The sequence below is a fragment of the Heteronotia binoei genome, chromosome 15, assembly GCF_032191835.1.
Source record: "Heteronotia binoei isolate CCM8104 ecotype False Entrance Well chromosome 15, APGP_CSIRO_Hbin_v1, whole genome shotgun sequence".
NCBI classification, from domain to species: Eukaryota; Metazoa; Chordata; class Lepidosauria; order Squamata; family Gekkonidae; genus Heteronotia; species Heteronotia binoei.
The window spans coordinates 698,621-717,163 of NC_083237.1; the positions used below are offsets into that span (position 1 = coordinate 698,621).

Below are 18,543 nucleotides of genomic sequence, written 5' to 3' on the forward strand. Positions count from 1 at the left end.
GGGTGTGTGTCTGTCTCCAGCGGCCCTGGGGGGGAGGGGGGGCCCTGGGAAGGGAGCTCCGCTGTGCCTCTTGCCCCCCTCTCTGGGCAGGTGGCATAGCCAGCGGGTGAGGCACAGGGTGCTCCCCAGGGGGAGTTGGCGGAGCAAAGTGCAGCCGTTCCCAGGGAGGCGGGGGGCAGGCCCCTTGCAGTGGAGGAGCAGAGGGAGCGCCTTGTCTGCACCAGCTCCAGCTCCGGTGGGCCTCCTAAGGAAGGGTGCAAACCCTGCGGGAGGGGGGGGGCTCCTGGGGGTTTCAGCCGGCCCGCCCCCTCTCCCTCGGAGGGGCGGTCCCAGGGCCAGCGGCCGGAGGGCCCGGGCAGGCTGACCAGCAGCCAGGTGACGTAGCGGAGGGGTGCCACCTGCAGGCTCCGGCTGGTGCGGTAGAGGCGGGGCGCGGGATGCCACCTTCCCCCCGGGCTGCCTGCAGCTGCCGGGAGCTGCGGAGCCGAGGGGGGCGGTGCCAGGAGCCCGGCGCGCGCACCCCCACCACCAGAGCCCCGCCAGGGCGGGCAGGGAGGCCAGAGCCACGCAGGCCGCGTAGAGCGCCAGGCTCAGAGCGCAGCAGCCGGCGGCCAGCCGGGCTCCCCACGACAGTGAGGCAGGCGGCCGGCCCGTCAGCCCGAAGGCCACGCCTGGCAGCGGCACCGCGCACTGGCAGGGAGGGAGAGGGGGGGCCGCGCCACAGGGGCTGTAGTGGGGACATCTCGGCTGGGGGGGCCGCGGGGCACAGGGGGGTGGGGGGGCGGGGCACAGGTGTGCTTGCGGAGGAGGCAGTGGGGAGCCCCGCGGGGCTGGGGGCGGAGGTGGGGGGGCGGGGCACAGGTGTGCTTGCGGAGGACGCAGTGAGGAGGCCCGAGGGGCTGGGGGCGGAGGTGGGGGGGCGGGGCACAAGTGTGCTTGTGGAGGGACGCAGTGGGGAGACCCGCGGGGCTGGAGGGGCGGGGCACAGGTGTGCTTGCGGAGGACGCAGTGGGGAGGCCCGAGGGCTGGGGGGGCGGGGCGGGAGGTGCGTGCGTGGAGGAAGCAGGCGAGAGCCCCGCGGAGGTGGGGGCGGCGGGGGGCTGAAGTCCGGACGCCTGGGGTTGCGGGGGGCGCGGGGGGGGAGCGGGCCGGAGGCGTGGCTTTGCTTGCGGGCGTCGAGGAGGCGGCGATGGTCGCAGGGCCGGGGGAGTGGAAAGCGCGTCAGGGGCCGCGGGCTCCCCCCACTCCTCGTCTCCGCGGCTGCTGCCTCTGCCGCTCTGGGGGCGCGCAGTCCCCGGCGAAGTCCATGACGGGCTGGCCCCGTTCCTGGGGGGGGTCGTGGCAGGTGACGCCCTCGGGCTGGTTCTCGGTGATCTCCTTCTGGGGCCCCTGCAGGCGGGTGTACACGGCGAGGCGTTCTCCGCGATCCAGTCGCGCAGGTAGCGCAGGGCGCAGTCGCAGCGCCAGGGGTTCTCTCTCAGGTAGACGTAGGCGAAGAGGTGGCCTTCGGGAAAGAAGCCCTCGGGCACGGCCCGCAGCCGGTTCCTCTCCAGGCGCAGCGTCTCCAGCGCGCCCAGCCCCTCCAGCAGCTGGGCCGGCAGGCGTCCAGGCGGTTGTCGGACAGGTCGAGGTCCTTGAGCGCCGCCAGGCCGGCGAAGGCCCCCGCGGGGAGGCTCTGGAGCCGGTTGCCCTGCAGCTCCAGGTCGGCCAGGTGGCGCAGGCCGCGGAAGGCGCCCTCGCCGGGGAGGCTGGCCAGGGCGTTGTGGCCGAGGGCCAGGCGGCTCAGGTTGGGGAAGGCGCGCTGCAGGGCGGGCAGCTGCGCGAGGGCGTTGTGCGAGAGGTCCAGCTCCTGCAGGCCGGCCAAGGGGGCGGCGGCCTCCAGCTCCGCCAGCCCGTTGCGCGAGAGGTCCAGCTCCCGCAGGTGGCGCAGGTGCCCCAGCGAGGCGGTGGAGAGGCGCGCCAGGCGGTTCGAGGCCAGCAGCAAGATGCCCGTGGCGTTGTCCAGCCCGGCGGGCACCTGGCTCAGCCCCTTCCCCTCGCAGCTGGCCTGCAGCAAGTCCTTGATGCGGTTGGTCTCGTACTCGCAGGGAGTGGGCTGGCTGCGGGCTCCGGCCAGGGCGCAGACGATCAGGAGGGCCACCACCCGGGAGGCCATGAGACCCCGCAGCCCCTCTGTGCGGGGGAAGGGAAGGAGAAGAAAGAGAAGCGCGAGTCAGGGCTACGCGTCTAGGCAGAGGCTGTGAAGGGGGGGCACCACGAAGTCAGCCAGCCCCCCCCCTGCTCCCCCTCCCTCCCAGCGCTTGAGCTGCTGACGAGAGTGGGGCGGGCAGGGCAGGCCGGATGGGGCCCAGACGGGAGTGGAAGCGAGATAAGCCGTGGGCAGGACACACCGGGGGGGGCGGCTGTGATGCCGCCGGCCCTGCAGACAGGCCGCTTCCTCGCCCCCCCCCAGCGCGTCCCTCTTTGCTTCCCCCCTCGGAATGCTCTCTCCCTGCCCTTCGCCCAGAGGTGGGGAGGGCGCTGCTGCGCAGCTGTTCCTCGAGGGGGGGTTGCCCTCTCGCCTGCACCCATCAGAGCTGGGTTTGCCAGCAGAGGGAAGGGAAGCGGGGCAAACACCGCGTGGCACAGTAGAGGACCACCCCCCTTTCCTTCATTCTGGGGCCCCCGCCCCACCTGGCTGGGGTCGGGAAGAGCCCTCCATGCCGCTGCCCCCCCCCCCTTAGCACGGGAGGATACCCAACCTGGAGCTGCCGGCCCCTGCTGCACCGAGAGCCCGCCCTTCCCTTCGCCTGTCCGGAGAGCAAAGTCTGCGGCACCACGGGCGGGTTTCCCCGGGACCTGCTGCAGGGGGGCGGGGCGGCGGGGGGGGGGCTGCCGCCTTCCAAGCAAGGGCATTTGAAGCTGCAGGGCAAAGCAGCCGCCAATCAGAAGCCCCGCCGGTCAAGAGCTCCGCCCTCCTTCTGGGGATGCCCTCCGGGCCCCGGGGCATTTGGCTGGAGGGGAGGCTGGCCCCGGAAACTGCGGGGGGGCTCCTGAGGGAGCTTTTCTGGCCTCTTCCCCCCCCCCCCGCCCGCTCCACCAGCTGCGCCCGAGGCTGCCCTGTTTGTGCTGGGAGAGAAGTGTGTCCCTGGGCTCTGGCGCCTTCTCTGCCGGGCCCCACTGGAACTGGGGCAGCGGAGAGGAAAACGCAGCGAAGCACCTGGATATTCGCTTTGAAAGAGAAACTGCCTAGGAAAGTGTTGGGATGTGCGTTTGAAATCAGAGGTGTGGAGTGGCAAGAATTGGAGGCGAGGCTTAAACTTAACAAAAGAAATAAAGTTTACTAGAAAAACCATCCGGAAAAAGTACTTGGGATAAAAAGAAATACAACTTACACTTACTAGCACGACTAACTAGGTCTGATCTCTACATGGCTACTGTTTATTAGTCTTTGTCTGCTAGTTCTTGTTCCCAGAGAACACCCAGACAGGAAAAGGAGCAATTCAGCTTTGCATACAACACCAAAGCTTTTCACACCTAGTGTGCTTTCTGACCAGTACAGCGTTTACAAGTTTCCCGGGCTTAGAAGACTCAGTTCACAATTGGGTTCGGCTACAAGGCATCATTTCCTCTTTCAGGTAAACAAACAACTCTATAATAGCTGGAATGAAAATAACTTGTATTCCAACAGAAAGGGAGGGCTGCAATGAACAAACAACACAGGGAAACATCCTCTTTAGCTACTCTGAACTGCATCTTTCTGTCTCTAGCACTTTCTGCTTAATACATGCCTTTGTCTGGTCTATGCCAAGGTTTAGGAGGGTTTGGGGGGGCGGGGCTCCAAGCTCCTAATGGCTGTTTGGACTGCTTGGAGCCAATTGCATTTAAATGGGTCGTGCAAGATACAAGGGAACAGCCCCTTAGGATTCATGTTACCATTTATGTTCTTACCAGAAAGAACACAGATTCTAGCCTCTATTTGAGTCGTTCCTGTTTCCAAGCGGACCTAGGAGTTTGATACACACTTGGACACATGGATTATTGCTCTGAGAGATTTAGATTGGACTCTCTCGAAGAGGGAAGTCCAATCCAAAGGGGGGAAAGCTGAATACCCAGAATTGTCCCACAAGTTAGCTGGGCCGGTGCCTTAGCTTTAAACAGGCGAAGTGCGGCTGGAACATTGTAACCCCCTGAGTCCAATAAAATTTCAGGATACTATTTCATAAGATACTTCCAAGGTTGTTCTAGATGACTACAATGTTCTTGTCAATTACTGTGACAATAAACTGAACTGAACTGCGTCTTAAGACAGAGACGTGGGAAGCTGGTGCGGGAGAGCGGGAGGCCTTCGGGAACAAGAAGCCATAAAGCTGAAACTGTCTCCCTGGTCCATCCCCGATGCATTCATGGCCCAATCAGAGCATCCCTGGGCTAGTTGCTTCTGCCCATTCATAGAATCCTAGAGTTGGAAGGGACCTCCAGAGTCATCTAGTCCAACCCCCTGCACAGTGCAGGAAACTCACAAATACCGCCCTCTAAATTCACAGGCTCCGCATCGCTTTGCCCGGGACCCCGGAGGAGAGGGAGAGCCGCTGCCTGGCTGGAGAGGGAGGGCCCACCTTGAAGAGACCAGTGGGGGGGAGGGGGAGGCGGACCCAGGAGAAGGCAGTTGGGTATGTGTTGTGGGGGGGGGGGGAATAACCCAGTGGTGGAGCCGCTGCTTGGCAGGCAGAAAGACCCACCTCCAACTCCGGCCACCAGCAGCAGCCTCTCGGCTCCCAAGGGCCAGGCGGGAGGTGATGGGAAAGACCTTTTCCCGCCTGGAGAGCGAGCGGCTGCAGTGCCGGCCTTAGTGGAGGACAAGCCGGGCCTTGCGGGACCGCCGAGGCCCTGAGCGCGGAGAAGGCGGCTCCTTGTGCTCTGAGGAAGGCAAGACGGTCCAGAGAGGCAAGGAGTCCATCTGCGCGGCTTCTGGGGAGCAGCTGGCCGGCGGGCGGGGCTTCCTCGCCCAGCGGGGGGGGGGCGGAGGGGAGGGGGTCGTCTCCCTCAGGGCTCCCGGACTGGCAGGTGCCCAGGGACCGAGCGCAGGGCCTAGTCGTGTGGCGTCCTCTGCAGGTGGCGCCGCGAAGGCTTTTGGACTCTCGGATCTGTTGTTGCTCGCGGCTTCCTGGGCGTCAGAAGAGGGCCCGGCGGAGGGGGTGAGAAGGGGGGGCTGGGGGGGGCTGCTGGGGCGGGCTCAGAGCAGCTGCTCCTGCCTCTCGCAGGCGGCCTGGGGGCGGGAAGGCCGAGGAAGGGCCCGGGAATGAAGAGAGGTTATTCTTAGAAGGCGGTGGGGGAGGCAGCCGCGCTTATCGGCGAGGGCCAGACGGAGCTGTGGGGCAGGGAGGGGAAGGCCCGCGGACCCTGGGTGTCTGGCAGGGTTGCCAACAGGCCTGGAGCAAAAGGCCCTGCCCCTTGGGGGCCACAGTGGGAGGGCTTCCGGTGCCCTGGCCCCTGGGTGACACCGAGGGTTGGACTGGAGGGGCCACTGGCCTGACCCAACAGGGCTTCCCTTCTGTTCTTCAGCCGAGGGTGCCTGGTGCCTGGGACCAGGCAGGTGAAGCTCTCCGCAACCGGGGGGCAGAGGCCGCCCCCTCCCGGTGAAGTTTCGGCAACAGGGGCAGGGGGGCTTTTGCTCCAGGCCAGCTGGAGGGTGGAGGGGCTGCCGGGGCTCTTTTCTGCCTGGGGAAGGGGGGGAGCTGGCCCAAGCGGCGGTGGCTGGTGGCACAGACTGGAGGCTGGACTCGCCCCCCCAAGGGACAAAGAACGAGGGGCTGGTGCCTGGAGGAGGAAATGGGGCCTGCGGGCTGCAGGGGGCGGGGAAGGGGAGCCAGGTCTAGGGAAGGGGCCTGAGGCCCTGGGGCAGCGTGCCAGGGCGCTTCGGGATACTTTCCCTTCCCGGCTGCAGAAACCTCCCCGGCATCCGGATGCTGGATGTGCCCCTGGGCGGGCTGTGAAAGCGAACACCTCCTGGGGGGGGAGGGGGAGGGACCCCCTGGGCCCTCCTCAAAATAGCCTCCCGCAGAAGACGGCCAGACCTCAGCCCGGGAGGGAGGGAGGGACGCCATGGGGGGGCAGCCGGGGCTTTGGCTGGGGGCGCTGGTCTGCTGGGCGAGCCTCGGTAAGCCCGGGGGGGGGAGCTGGGGGGGCGGCGGGGGAGGGGCTGGCTCTTGCGAGGCCTCTTCCCAGCTCTTCTCTCGCCCCTGCCCCCCCCCGGGTCCCGCAGGGCTGCTGGAGGGCAACCACGAGGCGCGCCTCTTCAACACGCTCTTCGCCAACTACGACAAGAGCGTGCGGCCCGCCGGGCAGGTGGAGGACGTGGTGGAGGTCTCCCTCAAGCTCACCCTCACCAACCTCATCTCGCTGGTAAGGGAGACCCCCTCTCCCCCCCCCCCCCCGCCGCCAGCTGGGGCAAAATCCCCCCTCAAGCCCCGCCTTCCCTCCCTCTGCAGAACGAGAAGGAAGAAACCCTCACCACCAACGTCTGGATCACGCAGGTAAGCGCCCCCGCCCCCCCGCCTCCCCCCCCTTCCTCCAGCCGCCCCCCCTCTGCCCGCTCTCTGCCCGCAGGAGTGGTACGACCACCGGCTGGACTACGCCAGCGAAGACTTCGGGGGGGTCGGCGTCCTGCAGGTGCCCCCGGACAAGGTTTGGCTCCCGGACGTCGTCCTGGAGAACAAGTGAGTGGGGGGGCGGCGGCGGCGGGGGGGCTCTGCCTGTCCCCCCCCCCCCATGCTCAAGCCCCGACGCGGCGCCTCCTCTCTCCCCCGCAGCATCGACGGCCAGTTTGAAGTGGCCTACTTCTCCAACGTCCTCATCTACCCGGGGGGCTACATGTACTGGCTGCCCCCCGCCATCTTCCGCAGCACCTGCGCCATCGAGGTCACCTTCTTCCCCTTCGACTGGCAGAACTGCTCGCTGGTCTTCCGGTGAGAGCGGCCGGCGGGAGAGGGCTGGAGCGGGGGGAGAGGCGGTGCCATTCAAGGGGGGCGGTTAGTAGGCCGGTCTCCCCCCCCCCTCTGGCATGCCGGCACGGGGGTGTCTTCTGGCCGGGCTCCGTAGTTGCCCACGGGTTGTCGGGAGCCCCCCGACTCCAGCTTGCGCGTCCTCGCAGGACCCCCGGGCTGGGCACGACATCTGCGCCACCAGGACAATCCCCGTCCAAAGAATTAAATCCCAGCCCTGGAAGAGGGGCGTTTGGAGCGCGGAAACCAGCCCATGGCGGGGGGGAATATAACGCCACAGGAGCCCCCCGAAGCCCCCAGCCCCGCCGGGGAAACGGGCCAGCTGTCCTTCCCGGGAGGCACCTCCACCGGGGCCTCCTCCTCCCGCCAGGTCCCAGACCTACACCGCCCGCGAGGTGCAGCTGACCTTCGGCCTGGACGACGACGGGAAGCCCCTCCAGGTGGTGCACATCGACCCCGCAGCCTTCACGGGTAGGCCGGAGAGGCGGGGGCGGGCGGGGCTGAGACCCCCAGGCAGGAGGCCGGGCGGCGGAAGGTCCGGAGCGCTCCTCGCCTCTGTCTCCTGCCTCCTGCGCAGAGAACGGCGAGTGGAGCATCCAGCACCGGCCCGTGCGGCGCGTGGAGGGGGCCGAGGGCTACTCGGAGATGCACTTCTTCCTCATCATCCAGCGCAAGCCCCTCTTCTACATCATCAACATCATCATCCCCTGCGTGCTCATCTCCTCCCTCGTGGTGCTCGTCTACTTCCTGCCCTCCGAGGGTGCGTGCGGCGGGGGGTGGGGAGGGCTGCCTGGGAGAGCTGCCCCACAAGCCCGGCGGGAGGGGGGAGGGGCGCCCTCGGGCAGGGCAGGGCAGGGGGGGGGTGAGCACCCGCCCTGGTTCCGGCACGCTGCCTCCCCCCCCCCCGTCAGCCTGGCCTGGAGTGCGGGGTGGGGGGGCTGGGAGAGCTGCCCGACAAGCCCGGCGGGAGGGGGGAGGGGCGCCCTCCGGCAGGGCAGGGCACGGGGGGGGGTGAGCACCCGCCCTGGTTCCGGCACTCCCTCCCCCCCCCCCGTCAGCCTGGCCTGGAGTGCGGGGTGGGGGGGCTGGGAGAGCTGCCCGACAAGCCCGGCGGGAGGGGGGAGGGGCGCCCTCCGGCAGGGCAGGGCACGGGGGGGGGTGAGCACCCGCCCTGGTTCCGGCACGCTGCCTCCCCCCCCCCGTCAGCCTGGCCTGGAGTGCGGGGTGGGGGGGCTGGGAGAGCTGCCCAGCCAAGCCCGGCGGGAGGGGCGCCCACCGGCAGGGCAGGGGGGGGTGAGCACCCGCCCTGGCTCTGGCACTCCCTCCCCCCCCCCCCCGTCAGCCTGGCCTGGAGTGCGGGGTGGGGGGCTGGGAGAGCTGCCCAGCCAAGCCCGGGGGGAGGGGCGCCCTCGGGCAGGGCAGGGCACGGGGGGGGGTGAGCACCCGCCCTGGCTCTGGCGCTCCCTCCCCCCCCCCCGTCAGCCTGGCCTGGAGTGTGTGCGTGGGGGGGGGGGTCCAGAGGGCTTCCTCAGCGGCCTCTGTGTCTCGGGCAGCGGGGGGCCAGAAGTGCACGGTGAGCATCTCGGTGCTGTTGGCGCAGACCGTCTTCCTCTTCCTCATCGCCCAGAAGGTGCCCGAGACCTCGCTCAGCGTCCCGCTCATTGGCAAGTGAGTGAGCCCCGCCGCCGGCCCTGGGGAGGGCTGGGAGGGGGGGGGGGCGCTGGTCTGAAGCAGCGGCGCGAAGCGAGAACCCAGCAGCCCTCCCTCGTGCGCGCGGCCAGCCGGGCTTGGCCCCTCATTCCAGACAGGCGGGGGGGGGGGGAGGGCCGGTTGGAGTCCAGAAGCAGAAGCCAAGTCTGCTCCGCTGCACCTGAGGAAGTGGCGCCTGCCCCTCGGCTGGTCTCCGCCTTTGCTGGGCCTCCTCCGGGGGCGGGGGGCTGGGGCACCAACCAGCCCTGCCGCCCCCGGCCCGGGCACGGAAGACTCGCCTCCACGGCTCAGCTGGGGGTCCCGCTCCCTCCTCCTGGCCTCTCCCCCCCGCCCTAGGGGCGCAGGGGCTGCTTCAGGGCTGCGGGGGGTCAAACGGCAGCGAGGCCCAGTGGTCAGAGCGGGGGTAGGAGTGGCTGCCGCTTGCCTCTCTCCTCCTGGGGGCAGGTACCTGCTCTTCGTGATGGTCGTGGCCACACTCATCGTCACCAACTGCGTGATCGTCCTGAACTTCTCCCTGCGCTCCCCCAACACCCACCGCATGTCGGAGCGCCTCAAACACGTGAGGAGGGCGGGGAGGCAAGATGGTGGCGGGATGGACCTTCCCCAGAGGGCGCCTGAAGTCCCTTTTGTCCCTCTGGAAGGGAACCTCCGGCAGAGGTCTGGCTTGTCTCTCTTGCCGTCAGAGCCGGGAATCTTTAGGAAAGGTTCCGCGAGGCCTTCTCTGTGTTGGCCCCTCTGTGGTGGTGACATTCCCTCCCAAAAGTCGTGCGCTTGAGCCCCTTTCCGGGGGCCCGTAGAAAGGCCAGCTTTTGTGGCCTGAGTGAAGGGCTGGGGGGCTTGTCCGTGAATGGAGGCCCCCCGGGAGGGGGCGGGAGGAAGCGAGCGGCCTGCCCCCCCCCCACGCTGCCCCGCCTTCCTCTCCTCTCCTCTGCTGTGCCCGCGGCCAGGTCTTCTTGGAGGTTCTCCCGCGCTACCTGGGCTGGGCCTTGGAGCCGGCAGGCGACGACCCCTGGGACGCCCCCCAGCCCCGCCGGCGCAGCTCCCTGGGCATCATGCTGAAGGCGGAGGAGTACATCCTCAAGAAGCCCCGCAGCGAGCTCCTCTTCGAGCGCCAGGCGCCGCGCCACGGCCTCCCCGCCAGCCGCCAGCCCTGTGAGCCCGCCTGCCGCCCCGGGGAGGGGAGGGGAGACAGCAGCACCTGCCAGCCCCCCCCCCCCGCGGCCAGAGGCGGTCCAGGGAGGGAGGGGTCCCTGAGATCATCTAGCCTCGCTCTCCCCCAGCCAGCCCAGGGAGCTGGAGAAGACCCTCGGCCCGCTTGCTCGCCCCTGGCCCTGAGCGGCTCCTCCTTCTCCCCCCATCCCCGCTCCTGCTGAGATTGCCCTGCAACTCGAAGGCCGGAAGGGTCAGAGGGGAGCTGGAAGCCCCGGGATGGGCCTTGGCCCCCTGTCTCCCAGCCAAGGTGGATTTGTGCCCCTGGCACCGCCCTCTTCGGTGCCACCCCCTGGCCATGGAGAGGGGGCTCTGGAGTGTGTGTGGGGTGGGGTGGGGAGATCCTTGTGGAGTTCCTGCCTTGTGCAGCGGGTTGGACTAGATGGCCTTGGGGGCCCTTCCAACTCTGCGCCTTCCTGAGGCCTTGTCGGGGGGATGGGGCGCAGGGGCTGCCCCCACTCACGAGGCATCTGCCCCCCCTTCCCCCAAGACCGGCTTGACGTGCAAATGACCAGCACCTTGTACAAGAATTTGGCCCACGTGGCGCCCGAAATCAAGGAGTGCGTGGACGCCTGCAACTTCATCACCCAAAGCACCAAGGAGCAGAACGCCGAGAGTGCGGTAAGGAGGCGCCCCCCCCCCAAGGGCAGGACCGGATCTACATGGTTTTGGAGGGGGGGGGTTAAAAATGGCGCCCCCTTATGGGCCATTCTATTTTATGATTCCATAGAATACAGTGCACTCCAGACCCAATTTGGAGCCCCCCCCCCCTCCACCGGCGCCCGGGCAAGCACCCCCCCCCCCCAGATCCGGCCCTGCTGAAGGGTCTTCTCAGTTCTCCCCCCCCCAAGGCCCGCCCCCCTGACGCTGCGCTCTCGCCTCCCCCCACGCAGGAGATGGAGAACTGGGTGCTGGTCGGGCAGGTGATGGACAAGCTGTGCTTCTGGGCCGCCATCCTGCTCTTCACCCTGGGGACGCTGGCCATCTTCCTCACCGGCTACCTCAACGTTGTGCCCGACGAGCCCTTCCCGGAGTAGGCAGAGGGCAGCGGCCTCCCCTCCCCTCCCCTCCCAGAAGAGCTTCCCAAACCTGGCCAGCCCAAGCATGCAGCGACTCAGCAAGGCTGCCAAGGGCTGGTGCCCCCCTCACCGGGTCCCACAGAAGAGGCGCTGTGACCCCAGCCTGCCCGCTTCGGCCTCCGCCCCCGGATCCTCCTGCGACCTTGTCTCTCGTCTGCGGGGCCCCTCACCCCTCCTGTTGAACATAGATGAATATGAACATCTGAAGCTGCCTTCTACTGAATCAGACCCCACCCCCGTCCATCAAAGCCAGTCTTGTCTACTCAGACTGGCAGCGGCTCTCCAGGGTCTCCAGCTGAGGTTTTTCATGCCTCTTTGCCTGGACCCTTTTTAGTTGGAGATGCCGGGGATTGAACCTGGGTCCTTCTGCTTACCAAGCACATGTTCTACCTTTGAGCCACCATCCCTCCCTTAAAACCAGGTTCAAATGAACATATATGAACACATGAGGCTGCCTTCTACTGAATCAGACCCTCCTTGGTCCATCAAAGTCAGTCTTGTCTACTCAGACTGGCAGCGGCTCTCCAGCTGAGGTTTTTCATGCTTACTTGCCTGGACCCTTTTTAGTTGGAGATGCCAGGGATTGAACCTGGGTCCTTCTGCTTACCAAGCACATGTTCTACCTTTGAGCCACCATCCTTCCCTTAAAACCAGGTTCAAATGAACATATATGAACCTACGAAGCTGCCTTCTACTGAATCAGAACCCCCCCCCCCCCACGCCCTCAAAGTCAGTATTGTCTGCTCAGACTGGCAGCGGCTCTCCAGGGTCTCAAGCGGATTTTCACGCCTATTTGCCTGGACCCTTTTTAGTTGCAGGTGCCGGGGATTGAACCTGGGACCTTCTGCTTCCCAAGCACATGTTCTGCCGCAGGGTGGGCAGAGGTGCTTCAAATCAGGATATTCTTCAAATCAGGGTCATCCATTCGAATGGATGACCCTGGTTCCCCAAAGCCCAAGAGGCAGCACTGCAGATTCTCCTCAGCCTCTCTCCCCACCCCCTTCTTCGGGGCTGGCATGAGGCCTCCCCCTCCCACTCCGCTGGCCTGCAAGGGGGTGGGGGTGGGATTTGGCTGGACTCCCTCCAGAGGGCATCCCATTCGCTGCTGGCCCTCCTGAGGCCAGGCAAGGAAATCAGGGAGTGCCAAGACAGGAAGAGACTTTAACTCCCCTCACATGACTGGGTAAACAGGTGCTTGAGTCACTGTAGAAATGCGGCCCCTGGACAGCATAAAGGAACAGTCTGGCCCCAGAGCCAACCAGAGGGGCAAGATCTTGGACTTGGGCCTGGGTGAGGGCTGAAGCCTGATACAAAGTGTGGAGGCTGCTGCACTGAAACGGAACCACGACTACGATGGTATTAATCTCAGAACATCTGATCTCAAAAGAGGGAACTTTATAGAACTAAGGGGACTAGTTAGAAGGAAGCTAAAAGGGAAACTCAAGATCTAATCCGTAGCGGATGCTTGGAGATTATTTATATATATAAATGTAAACTGTGATAATTGGCGTGTGTGTGTGCGTGTTTAAAAATGCACTTCAAACCACACTAACGAAAGGCGAGCAGAATACATCCCTCAGTTTAAGAGAGGCGCTGCCAGGTCTGAAAGGGTGCCTAAATGGTTAACGACCCATGTAGAGGAAGCCCAAAAAAGCAAAAATGGCTTCTTGGCAAACGTGGAAAATCAGCCCCAATGGTGTGAAGAGAAGTGAGGCCAGTGCAAGCTAATGGTCAGAAAAGAGAATTTGACCAGATTGCCAAAAAAATCAAGGCAAACATTTCTTTAAATAGATCCAAACCAGGACTCTTCCCAGAAAAGCTGTTGAGCCTTTGGCTGACCACCAAATAAAAAGGATTGCTGAAGGAAGATGGGGAAACGGCAAAGAAGCTAACGGAATTCTTTGCATCTGTGTTTACTGGGAAAGTGTGAGGCGCGTACCCAATCTACAGCCAGTATTTTAGGAAGGGAGCCTGAAGAACTAAGTCAAATTAAGGCAGCAAAATGAAGTCCTAAACCAAAGATTTCAGGTTTTCATGGCTGGTAACATCATTAGGGTTTGTAGAATCTTTCAGGCTCAAGTGCCGTGTTCTACTGGAGAAAGTTTTTCTTCCAGACGTTTCGTTCTCAGCTGCGGAGAACATCCTCAGTGGCGTTGCAGCCGGAGCAGGCGCTCTGACCTTCTTGGCTGCTGTATATTGAGTGAGGCCAGGGCTGCTGGAGAGCTGCTATTTCTAGGCTGGAGGGGTGTGGTGAAAGGGCAATTGGTTTGTGGATGTGCCCATTATTTGGTGGGGCTTCCTGGAAGGGTAGTGATAAGGAAACTGGCTGTTGAATGTGACCATATGCAACGCCACTGAGGATGTTCTCCGCAGCTGAGAACGAAACGTCTGGAAGAAAAACTTTCTCCAGTAGAACACGGCACTTGAGCCCGAAAAATTCTACAAACCCTAGGAAGTCCTAAACCGCTCGGAGAAACTAAAAATCAGCAAGTCTCCAGGTCCTGATTGATGGTGTATACCAGAGTTCCTAAGGAACTCAAGTGAGAGTGTTGATCTACAAACCCACACACGTGACTTGTCGCCAAAATCAGCCTGCACGCCAGAAGACTGGGGAGTAAAATGTGACACCACTATTGAAAAAGAGGCCCAGATGAGAACCTGGAAATTCCAGCCCAGTTAACCTAATCTCTGTCCCAGGCAAGTTTGTAGAAACTGTAATCAAAGACAGCCTTGTTAAGCACCTGGAGGGACAAAGCCTGCTGAGGGAAAGGCAGCCTGGCTTCTGCAAAGGGAAGTCCTGCCTCACCAACCTTTTTGGAGATCTCTGAGAAAGTGAACAGGCATGTATACAACGGTGACCTGGCGGACACTGCATACTTGGACTTTCCAAAGTCTTCTGACAAGATCCCTCACTCCTGAGTAAACGTAGCAGTCGAGGGATAGGAGGGTGGGGTCTCTTGTGGGTTTTTAAATTTCACTCCATTTTTACCCTTACTTTCTCCCCAGTGGGGACCCAAACCAGCCCACATCATTCGCTCCTCACAAGATCCCTAAGGGGTAGGGTTCGGCTGAGAGTATGTGACTGGTACAAGGTCACCAGGCAGGCCTCCATGGCAAAGTGCAGGCTTGAACTTGGGTCTCCCACACCCTAGTGACACTCGAGGCTCTACCCCATGTGGGACAAAAGATTGGTTAACTGACAGGACGCAGAGAGCAGGAGTAAAAAGACCATTCCCCTCCTGAAAGGAAAGGAGGGGAGGGGGGGTTCCCACAAGGATCAGCACTGAGACCGCTGCTATTTACATTTGTTCAAAAATGATGTCGCTGGGGGTGAGCAGTTCCGCAGCCAAATTTGTGGATGACGCAAATATTATTCGGGATGGGGAATCCCAAGGCTGACTGTGAAGAGCTCCAGGAGGACGCCCACAAATTGGGTCTGGGGGCAGCCATGGGGCAGGAGACATTCCACACTCGAGTGCCAGGTGAGGCACAACTGTGGGCATGTGCTGAAGGTGGCTGAACTGAGACGCTGGGCTGTAGCGGACACAGTTCAACCCCTGGAATGCAGCAGAGGCAGCCATGCCGGGCGGCGGGGGAGGGGGGGGGAGGGTGGTTAGGAAAAGGACGGACAATAAATTGGCTGGTGTTGTGACGCCCCTTGTATAGATCTGTGGTGCGGCCTGACACAGAATATTGTGTGCAATGAGTTCTGGGCACCACACAATTGCAGAGCTGAAAGGCGGCAAAAGAGGGCAACCAGGGGGGGGCAAGGAGAAGGTGACTGCGGGCATCAAGAGACGGGCATCACTGTGTGTGTGTGGGGGGGGGGGAGTGTCACTTTCATCCAGACTTCTGGAACAGGAGGGCCCAGAAGAGCCGTCTCCCCTGCCTTTCCCCGCTGGCCTGCAAACACCCTTCAAGCAGGGCCACCATCTCCTGCCCGCCCAGAAGGTTTCCGTCCTGGCCAGTTGCCCCAACAGGAGAATGTGCAGGCAAGTCCAGCTCCCCATAGATGTGGCTCTGCTGTGACAATCGATGCCTCTTCTGCCTGAGGCTCGCAGCCCTCCGGCCCTTCAGCAGACACGGCACTCTCCTCTTGTGTGTGTGTGTGGGGGGGGGGCTGCCCTCCTTCTCCAGGGCCACGCAGCCATGGTCTTTTCTGCACCACCCCAAACCTGCTGGATGTCCCAAGGTCCGGTCAGAGCGGCCTCCTGCCTTCTTCCCCTTTCTGACACAGCATGACCTGTTCAGAAGGCACAGGGAGGCGTGGTCCTCCGGGGGGAAACAGCAGCGCTGCCAAGGCAAGAGCTGTAGAGAGGCGCCCTGCCCTCGCCTGCCTCCTCAACGCCCTCCTGTCCAAGCGCTGACCAGGCCTGGCCTGCTCAGTTTCCCCGCAGCCGGCCAGGCCGAGGCCTCCCCACTTGGGCCTGGTGCCAGCCAGCCGTCCAGTGCAGCCTCTCTGAGCGGAAAGCCCCAACCAGCCCCCACAGAACGACTTCCAAGCAGACGGCTGGATTCAGACCATGATTGGATTTACTAAGTTAAAAGCCAAGTGGGGGGAAGGGAGGGCCAGCCCCCAACCTGGGGGCCCCACAGAGGGAGGCGGTCCAGTTGGAGAGGGCACCTGGCCCCCCTTCCCCAGAAAATAAATTATCTCCTCTTCCCCCCCTCCAGTTCTTTCTTCATGATTGGCTAGATGCAATGACAGACACAGAGGGACACGCGGCCACGGTGGGTGGGCTCCTTGCCCCGCATGCCGCTCCCCGGATCCTGCCCTCAGGCACTGAGGAAGAACTTCCGGTAAAACTTGTTCATCTGTTCCAAGAAGATGAAGGTGAGGACTGTGTGGGGGCCCAGGCGGGCGTAGTAGGGGGTGAAGCCTTTCCACAGGCTGAAGAAGCCCTCGTAGCGAACCACCTTCACCAGCACGTCCTGCAAAGCCCGGCAGCCAGAGAGAAGCCAGGTGAGCTCAGCCTAGAACAGAGTCCTCTGCCCCCCCCAAGGGCCCAGTCAAGACCCTCCCCACCCATGAAGCAAGGTTGGGGGCTCCATGCCAGGAGGTCAAGATGGGTGCGGCTGGCACTGCCCTGGGGTGGCCCTGGCACTTGCGTGCCACCAAGAGGCAGAGTGGTCATACAATTGCTGCTCAAAGGCAAGAGAAGAAAAGAAGATAGAAGAAGATATTGGATTTGTATCCTGCCCTCCACTCCGAAGAGTCTCAGAGCGGCTCACAATCTCCTTTCCCTTCCTCCCCACGACAGACACCCTGTGAGGTAGATGAAGATATTGGATTTATATCCCGCCCTCCACTCCGAAGAGTCTCAGAGCGGCTCACAATCTCCTTTCCCTTCCTCCCCACAACAGACACCCTGTGAGGTAGACGAAGATATTGGATTTATATCCCGCCCTCCACTCCAAGGAGTCTCAGAGCAGCTCACAATTTCCTTTTCCTTCCTCCCCCACAACAGACACCCTGTGAGGTAGATGAAGATATTGGATTTATATCCCGCCCTCCACTCCAAAGAGTCTCAGAGCGGCTCACAATCTCCTCCCCCCCCCACAACAGACACCCTTTGAGGTAGATGAAGATATTGGATTTATATCCCGCCCTCCACTCCGAAGAGTCTCAGAGCGGCTCACAATCTCCTTTACCTTCCTCCCCCACAACAGACACCCTGTGAGGTAGTTGAAGATATTGGATTTATATCCCGCCCTCCACTTCGAAGAGTCTCAGAGCGGCTCACAATCTCCTTTCCCTTCCTCCCCCACAACAGACACCCTGTGAGGTGGGTGGGGCTGAAGAGAGCTCTCACAGCAGCTGCCCTTTCAAGGACAACCTCTGCCAGAGCTCTGGCTGACCCAAGGCCATTCCAGCAGCTGCAAGTGGAGGAGTGGGAATCAAACCCGGTTCTCCCAGATAAGAGTCCGCACACTTCACCATTACACCAAACTGGCTTTCCTGATGCGTCTCTGAGCCTCCAAGAAGTCCTGGTCCACCCCCCCCCAACCGGAGCTCTGGGGTGTCACCCTCCCACTCACCAGTCCATTCCGATACTCCGGCTTCCCGTCGATCATCCGCATGTTCTGAATCCTAGAGGCACACAGAAGCCAAGTGAGAGAGGAAGCCAGCTCCCTGCCCAAGGAAGCTGCTTCTTCCGTCGCCCCAAATGCAGGACCCAGGGGAAATGCTGAAGCCCCCCTCCCCGGCTTTCCAGCACGCCCTCCTCTCTTCCTCCTGCCAGGGCCACCCTCTGCCCAGGCACAGCAGTCCCTGTTCTGTGGCCTTGCCTGGTCTTGGCGATGTCCACGGGCATGGAGGCAGCTGTCGTCACCAAGCCGCTGATCATGCTGGCGCAGAAGTGGCAGAAGATGTTGTCTCGGAAGTAGCCTGAAAGGAAGAGAGAGGAGGCCTCGGGCTCAGAGCGAACACAAGCATCTGTGACCCCAGAGAGAAGGGGGGGGGGAGACACCCTGCAGCACGAAGGGGAGCGGAAGGCCAACAGAGGCACGCCCCCGGACACCCAGCCTAGGTGCGACACAACTCACCAGAATCCAGTAAGAACTGCTTGGACTGGGAGTAAGAAGCCAGCTGGGCGGCATTAACCACCACTGCCCGAGCCATGGTGGGCACACAGCCCTAGGGCAGAAGCAAAGGAGTCAGGGCAGGAAGGCTGCCCACTGTGCCTGCCCCAGAAGGCCCTTTGGCTCCAAGAGAAGCCCGCCAGGCAGGCCCCAAAGGAACCAGGCAGGAACCCTCTCAGGTAAGTTCCTTTGGGCTCATTCAACTCCTCCCCACAGCTCCTGCTGGCCTCCAGAAGCCAGAGGCCCTGCTGAGTGAGGGGCTCTGGCCCCAGAGCAGAATCCAAGAATGTGTGTGGTGGGCCCCAGGAGGCGGCTCTGTCTCTAAGGGGCTTCCTGGGCATAGGCTGCTGCCCCCTCCCTCTCCCCAACGGCTGAGGCCCCCCACTCGCCCTGGGCACCTACTCTCCAGAGCGTGGGCACCCCCTCCTCACGGGTGATCCTCAGCAGTGCGTTGAAGACGTTGGCATACCCTCTCCTCTGGTCCAGGGGAAGCCTGAAAGGGGGAGAGGGTGAGACTCTGGGCACAGGCCCAGGCCCCTCCCCCCCTGACCTCGCACCACCCACCTGCCATCAGCCGTCATCCGGATGAGCGCCACCTCGGCTGGCGTGCCCACGAAGGCCCCCACAGCCCCCGCCGTCATCCCAATCAGGGCCTTGACAAAGAAGTTGGGGGCCGCCCGTCCTCCCCCGTCAGCTTCTCAAAGAGGATGGTGTAGATGCCCAGGCGGGTGGTGGTGTAGGTGGCCTGGCGCAGCAGCCCAGCAGACAGCCTGCCAGGAGAGACGGGCAGAGACAGAAGTCAGCCTCACCCCCCTCTGGCCAGCAGGCAGCTCAAGGGAGCAAAGCAGCTCCTCTGCCACGACTGGCCAATGGGTGAGGTGAGCTTTTGCCCTCTGAGAAGCAACCCTGCCCAAACTTTGCCCCCCTGGCAAAGGGCAACTGCAGTGAACCAGCACACCCCCCCCACACACACACACGCA

The 18,543-nt window shown here is 63.2% G+C and overlaps 2 protein-coding genes across 2 annotated transcripts in view; one reads left to right on the forward strand and one right to left on the reverse strand.

The window, feature by feature from the left end:
* The first annotated feature begins 6,084 nt into the window (after nucleotides 1-6,084).
* CHRNE (cholinergic receptor nicotinic epsilon subunit) lies at nucleotides 6,085-10,939 on the forward strand. The gene is made up of 12 exons (XM_060256472.1): nucleotides 6,085-6,139; nucleotides 6,245-6,384; nucleotides 6,471-6,515; nucleotides 6,589-6,698; nucleotides 6,792-6,947; nucleotides 7,354-7,454; nucleotides 7,561-7,743; nucleotides 8,537-8,651; nucleotides 9,138-9,252; nucleotides 9,641-9,845; nucleotides 10,393-10,523; nucleotides 10,796-10,939. The coding sequence occupies exons 1-12, from the start codon at nucleotides 6,085-6,087 to the stop codon at nucleotides 10,937-10,939; spliced, it is 1,500 nt and encodes a 499-aa protein (XP_060112455.1).
* A 4,553-nt stretch (nucleotides 10,940-15,492) lies between these two features.
* SLC25A11 (solute carrier family 25 member 11) overlaps nucleotides 15,493-18,543 on the reverse strand; it is a 7,746-nt gene continuing 4,695 nt past the window's right edge. Inside the window, 7 exon segments of the mRNA XM_060256473.1 lie at nucleotides 15,493-15,913; nucleotides 17,021-17,072; nucleotides 17,270-17,369; nucleotides 17,528-17,618; nucleotides 17,966-18,056; nucleotides 18,128-18,230; nucleotides 18,233-18,333. Of these exon segments, the coding sequence (XP_060112456.1) occupies nucleotides 15,758-15,913; nucleotides 17,021-17,072; nucleotides 17,270-17,369; nucleotides 17,528-17,618; nucleotides 17,966-18,056; nucleotides 18,128-18,230; nucleotides 18,233-18,333 (694 nt within the window). The 3' untranslated portion in view covers nucleotides 15,493-15,757.

What these genes read in the sequence shown, in the direction of transcription:
- CHRNE (XM_060256472.1), top strand. Translation starts at nt 6,085, where the DNA reads ATGGGGGGGCAGCCGGGGCTTTGGCTGGGGGCGCTGGTCTGCTGGGCG. An exon ending in GGTCTGCTGGGCGAGCCTCG is followed by an intron (nt 6,140 to 6,244) that starts GTAAGCCCGGGG and finishes CGGGTCCCGCAG; the next exon opens with GGCTGCTGGAGGGCAACCAC. An exon ending in CGACCCCGCAGCCTTCACGG is followed by an intron (nt 7,455 to 7,560) that starts GTAGGCCGGAGA and finishes CCTCCTGCGCAG; the next exon opens with AGAACGGCGAGTGGAGCATC.